Raw genomic sequence first — 6,458 nt, 5'->3', positions numbered from 1 at the left:
GAGAGAGAGAGAGAGAGAGAAAGATTAAGATACAGGGACACAGGTAGTTCCCTCCTGACCTGACTTGCTCCCAGGTGAGCCAGCTGCGTGAGGTATTGACTGCCATCAAGAGGCAGAGCGCGGCGTCACTGCCGACGACGCCTTTCCAGGATTTGACGACCATTGAGACGACACTGATCGACCAGCACACTACTTCCTATGTTGGTTGTAGGCAGCACACGACACCCCCCGATTACACTAACACTACGACGAACACAGGCCCCCAATGGCTCTAGCCGACCACGGTAACTCACGTCATGGATTTTAAGAACAATCAAACCCAGAGACAAAAACAAATAATGTTATTGTATCGTATCGAGATTCACCATACCGACCGGCAGAATAACGTGGATAGATGTCCGACATCCACGCCTAGCCGAGTGATTCACAGAGTCGTGGAGGCGTGCCATCATGTCGTCGTCGACAGGCCATGTTTTAGCACTCACGTCTTATTTCAGTCAAGAACAATTCCAGAAGCTGCTTTTAGCTAACAAATATTTTCCTATACCGAGTAATATACTTCACTCATGTATACATTCAACACCAATACTTTATATGTACGCTGAGTATATGGCGCAAGCATAATCGACTGATCGCTTTCGATGTGTTCCAAGCTTGTTCGATGTGGCTGATATTGGCGACGCGACAGAGTCAAAATGTTTCCTATGTATTTTTGTACCGCTGAATGACTGTGTTCAACAAATATAAAGCTTCCATTATAAGCTGATGACTGTTCACTCACCCTTTACCTTGAACGAAAGGTCATTTATTTGGAATACGCCTGTCGACGAGGAAACGCCATTCGACCTGGATCACGGTTTTTTTTTAATACAATACATTGCACATGCTGGTAGAAGGCACGGGATAGGCTGCAGAGGTGCTTTAACGAGATCCTTTTCAAGAAATGAACATAGAGATATCGTCATATAAGTTGCCTCGATAGAATCCTTGACAGAAAAGAGGAAAATTAAATAACATAAATGTGATTGTTTTCTTTAAAACAAATCTCTACTTAAATTTAACAGAAATTTTTGTTTCTTGACATCTATTAAGTTCGAGAATAATTGTCAACTTTTTCTTTTTTTTTAAATATTGCTGAAGAATCTTCTGATTATAAGAATGTCAATATGGTTATTGTAATTTATTTCTTTCGTTGAATTTATGAAAAAGGATCTCGTCACGTTGATTGAGACATCATTTCAATTTTATTTGGCACGATCTTGCGAATCACTGTTAAAATCCATGGCTTGGGTCCATGGCTAGAATTTCACTGTCACAGCAACGTGTAGGTAACGGTACACGACACCGTATTATAGAAGCTGCAGCTTTCGTAGTTTGCACACATTATCTCGATCGGAAAAATTGTGAAATCGTGTTAGGCTGAACATACTGTTACTATTACTGTAATTAAGATTATTCTCGCAGTCAATTAAGAATGTACGATAATGTATTCTTAATTGAAAAACTTTTTTGTATAAAATTTTTCGGCGCATTATTGCGAAAAGCGATAATGATAAATATAATCTTACTTGCAACTGAAACGTTACGATGACTTCAACGATTGCTTCATTAGCAAAGTATAGCAAATTTCCATAAAATTTGACCAAATCTTTAAACAATTGCGTCATACCATACATTCAGAATTCTGTTTGAAATCAATTTATGGTAGACTTTACATAATTCACGTACTTGTGTCTTCAGGTGTTCCTCCTGGAGGAACAAACACGAGTCGAAGATGCTTCGCGATCATCTGATGAAAGGTCGTACGTGTTCCTTTTGTACCCTCCTGCCGTAGGCGCTACTCTCAATCCCGATCTTTACATCGTTAGGGTCCAGTTGCGTGCGTTGGTAGTCGGACTTTTGGTACATCAGATGCTACTTCATTGCATCGCGAGTGTTCTTCTTCAGGGTGCCGGTCCTTCAATCTCAAGGTTCGTATATATGATTATTCCTTGCATTCGTTAATCCAAAATAGTGTAGCAAATATTACTAACACATATTTTATTCATCAATATAATATCGATTACTTATGACGTGGAATTTGGTTAGCGACAGTTTAATTTACGTTAATAACTTTGATTGAAGCTTAGTAAAAATCAGTGTAGAATTACGATTGCATAATATGATCGACACTCGAAAGAATATTTTTCCCTAGTTTGTCTCACGTTATCCCGCATTCGACGCCATGCAGTTCGCCCAATCCCAACGTCAAACGGGGTTACCTGTCTCATCTGAGTCCGCATCACGTGGAGATTTTCCTTTCTGCTCTGGACTTTTCATACGTCGCTGCATTAAAGTTTGATTGCCGACCTGGTTTGAAATTCCTGGTACAGAAGGTAGCGAATCTCGACCAACCGGCTAATTTATATCGTCAAGCGGCTGCTGCTTGGACCATTAAAATCATCACGTTGTTCGAGCTATGTTTACGCGAGATAGAGGAGCTTCCCGCGACTCTGGAACTGGTGAAGACCATTCTGGGCACAGGGCTGGGCGATAGAGAGTGCGTCTACGACATCAAGCACCGAAAACTTAATAAATATCTGCGGCAACTCCGCACGATTTTTGACGAGCTTTGCGAGACTTACGTCGAAGTAGTTCTTGACGAGGACGGCAAGTATACCAAGGTCGACAGTTTCGCAGAGCGGAAGATATTCTTGCTGGTGGCGCAACCCGATGATTATCCCGAGATTACAAGGAAGGAGCCTATTGACGATCGGCTTGTCACCAATACTCCAGCCTTCGTCGAGTCGTTGGACAAAGATCCTGGCATCCGTCAAGACCAGCCGGATGGTGACGAGGAGGATGATCAAGATGATCCGGATGATGTATACAATCCAAACTTGGATGACGAGAGCGGCTTGGAGGAGCTTGGAGCCGAGAGTGAAAACGATCCGAGACCTTTCAGGTTGTCGGATCTGGCTGCGGAATATTCAACTGATTCCGGTCCACAGTCCGAGCCAGAAACCGACGACTCTAGACCGATGTCTAGATTGGGATCGGTCACAGAGAAAATTGTTTACCTCGATCGCTCTGGTGGAACTTCCAGCGAAGGTTATATCGATGCCAAGTATAATGCTGTCACTCCGGCACCTCCCAAGATGATGTACAGCCGTGACAATTTCTCTTATAATTCGGACTCGCATTGGAAAACGGAGTCAAACTCTATGAGAACTTCCATAGTTGATATGAAAACGCTAAATCGAAATTCGTTTTCTGACGAAGGCTTTTTATATAAAAAATCATATTTGGAAAGACATGGTAGCGACGTGGGTCTGTTATCTAGGCGGAAATCTTTAACATTTGTCACGGCGGCAGAACTTGAGAATGAAGATAAGTCTTTGCTGATCGATTCCACGGATTCTCGGCCAAAATCGGTGATGGAGCTGCGCAGAAAACCTGCTTGGATGATGTCCAATGATCCTTCCAGCGAGTCTCGCGACCTGGAAGATAGTATCAAAGAGGAGAACAAAAAGAATTCTAAATCTTCACAGATCCTTGACAATATAGACGAATTACTGCGCGATTATGAACGTAGCAAGCGTGGCTTTAGAACAAATCCCTTTTTGCGGGACGAAGAAGAGACATCTACAGCAGAGAGTCAGTCGATCGTTAATCAGGAAGTGCAAGTTCAGAGATTGTCGCGAAACGTCAATAAAGACAGCGAGGCTCATAGGAAAGCTTGGGCAGACACTTTGGTCATTGCATTGGAATGGGCTTTAGCTTTACCAGTGAGTTTTTTTTTCTATATTTTTCTTTACATACATGCATTATGTAAGTTTAGTTGTAATATATCGTAAAATAAGTTTGAATATTATAATGTTAAAATTAAGGACATAAACTTTTTTCAAGTAATAATTTCATTTTTCAAATAAGAATCATCGAATGTATGAATAATTGTTATAAGCCTGAATCATTTTATGTGAATTGTGGTAAATCTTTTTGCAGGATGAACGATTGGCACCGTTGCTTCCAGTTTTCGTACGTGGCGTGCGAATATTAACCAGACATGCCATAGATCAGAGCCTGAAACAACGTCTTTCAGCTCTCTTTCACCGTATCGCTGTGCTTTATGGATTGACAAATAATTAATAGCGATCGAGCATGGTATGTGCGCCATCGCGGCCTTAGGTATAAGACTTTTCAAGAAGTGAAGAAAACATTATTTAACATGCTTGATTTATTTTTCAAGTTCCTTATTATTACTGTGATAGATACGCAAAATCGAAAAGAGAAGTAGGAAGGTGTAGGATCTGTCGATATATTTTTTCCGCAATTTTTGATCAAATTAAGATATATCAATCGATACGAGTAAATTAAATTTGAAGAAAAAGATACAATGTTTCTCCGTTATCACGCGGGTCTCTATTTTTTCCGTATATGTCGACGCGTCGACACGTTGGAGACAAGGATTTTATTTACGATCCATTTCGCATGCACGTCTCGATTCTCATTTTATGCTCTTTGCGCTTAACTGTAGTTTGCGGTCCAGTCATAGTGCCGGGTGTATCGGATTTTTGCTTCCAACGTAAAGCTTGAAAACACGGGCGACGAATGAAAGGTGTCTCGTGGCGAACGCGACACAAGTGATATTGGCACTCTCATCAAGAGATCATCTTATCGTGATCTTGAAAAACGGAATATATTATTTTTTGCGCAAGTTTCGTTGCTAGTATAAATAACAATTATCTACTTTTTTAGAAGAGAAGAGCAAAGAATTTTGACATTTAAAAAGGATTTTATATATATTCCTTACAATGAATATTCTATTTTATTGTATATAACGTAACAATGTTGGCGAGTTTAGTTGAGATAATAGCAATGTAATGATATTTTATATTACATATTCTGTAAGCATAGCTGGTGTTATTGGTTGGTCTAATTTATTTTCCTTGTTTTACAATTAATGTAGAGATTATAATTGAATGTTAATGTATATATCAGATATTATCCCCGATGTTTCTCTACGTATGGTATATTCCATAAATGTTGTAAATGTTGTTGAACATCAGATGGTTTAAATGGAAGGGTTGATAATTGATAATAAAATGTGCCTATGTATCCCCTGTTTTTCCCCAAAAGTATCTAAATGTACGAGAAATAGAGTGACTGGGAATAACGAGAAATCGTTATGGATCTCAATGCAGCTAAAGTGCGTCCACAAAATATATATACGATATATGGTATGAAACGTGTATCTCTAATAAAATGTATGGACATAAAAATAAATGAATTCTAATATCTGAATTATTATTTTAAATTGTTGCGCGCGTTGGTTAGGAATATAATATTTATTTTTAATTGAAATATTTTCAATCTTTCATTTATCATTAGCTGGATGTGAATGAGATCCTGAGAACAATATTTTATCAAGGATTTAAAGACTGTTTCGATCGGAGGTCGCGAGTACTACGCGATTTATTCCCATCAACCATGCTCGGCTGGTACCAAAGATGTCGACCGTTTCCTGCGAGACGAAATGTATTTCAGTTCGTTTTAACGGACGTAGAAAAGGGCGGGAGACTCTCGTCTGCGGTTGACTGCGAGTCGAGTCATCCTCGTAAAGAGAGAAGCTTACGAGCGACGGCCGCCTTGGCTTATTCCGTGGTTTTATTCGTGGCGTCCCATTCGCAGGACGCGTTGAGGCTGTAAACATCGTGGGTAAAAGAAGTGGGAGAAAAGTGAAGAGATCTCTGCGAAGTGTGAAGTCATTGAAGTAGCAACAATTTTTCGCAATCTTTATCAGCAGTTTTCATCGCTTTATCTATCGTCAGGAAGAAAAAGAAAACGAAATGCGCAGAATATCAGATATTAATTTACACATTCTCTTCAACATTTAACTTTTTGACGAATGGAAAAGTAATGGAAATTTGTGAAGGTTTGCTTAGTAAATGCAATTACTTTTAATTAATTTCAATGAAATAAAGGTTTCTTTGTGATTTAGGCTTTTGCCGAATATTTTCAGTAGTCTTGCAGTTATTTGTAGAAATAAATAATGTGGTTGTATATTAGAGAAGGAGACGAGAAAGAGAGAGAGAGAGAGAGGGAGGGGGGGATTACTTATAACTGGGAAGTAGACATTTAGTATTGCTAGTCTCTTATTATACTTTAATTCCAGTTACTTATGAAGATTACTTCGTCGTGGTATATATATATTGGCAAACGGCAAAATCGCCAAGATGCTTATTAAGTTCTTAACCACGTAGTAATTTTACTCCAACGTATGTTTAGACAATCTTCTATTATTTTCTATCAAATGCGACGGTGTATCTTTGTGGTGTGTTGGTCTCTAACGGATTTCTGATTTAAGATTCATGTATTGCGCGCAAATGTAATAAATTCAAAGAAAATTGTATAGAAGGAAGATTGAAAATTTGAATAAAAATTAATTATTCCATTTTTAACATTTAATTAGTTCATAA

The 6,458-nt window shown here is 39.0% G+C and overlaps 1 protein-coding gene across 3 annotated transcripts in view; it reads left to right on the top strand.

The window, feature by feature from the left end:
• Positions 1 to 5,279, top strand: part of LOC105566884 (brefeldin A-inhibited guanine nucleotide-exchange protein 3) — a 15,422-nt gene extending 10,143 nt beyond the window's left edge. For all 3 annotated transcript variants that reach the window (XM_012021276.1, XM_012021275.1, XM_012021274.1), the window contains exons 20-22: positions 1,741 to 1,970; positions 2,195 to 3,767; positions 3,985 to 5,279. In XM_012021276.1, the coding sequence (XP_011876666.1) occupies positions 1,741 to 1,970; positions 2,195 to 3,767; positions 3,985 to 4,128 (1,947 nt within the window). In that variant the 3' untranslated portion in view covers positions 4,129 to 5,279. The remainder of the gene's footprint in view (positions 1 to 1,740; positions 1,971 to 2,194; positions 3,768 to 3,984) is intronic.
• The last annotated feature ends 1,179 nt before the right edge of the window (positions 5,280 to 6,458 follow it).

Source organism: Vollenhovia emeryi, unplaced genomic scaffold (assembly GCF_000949405.1).
Source record: "Vollenhovia emeryi isolate VEMERY1.0 unplaced genomic scaffold, V.emery_V1.0 DF939142.1, whole genome shotgun sequence".
NCBI lineage: Eukaryota > Metazoa > Arthropoda > Insecta > Hymenoptera > Formicidae > Vollenhovia > Vollenhovia emeryi.
Note: the sequence above shows the minus strand (reverse complement) of the source record. Positions and strands in the feature narration are given on the sequence as shown.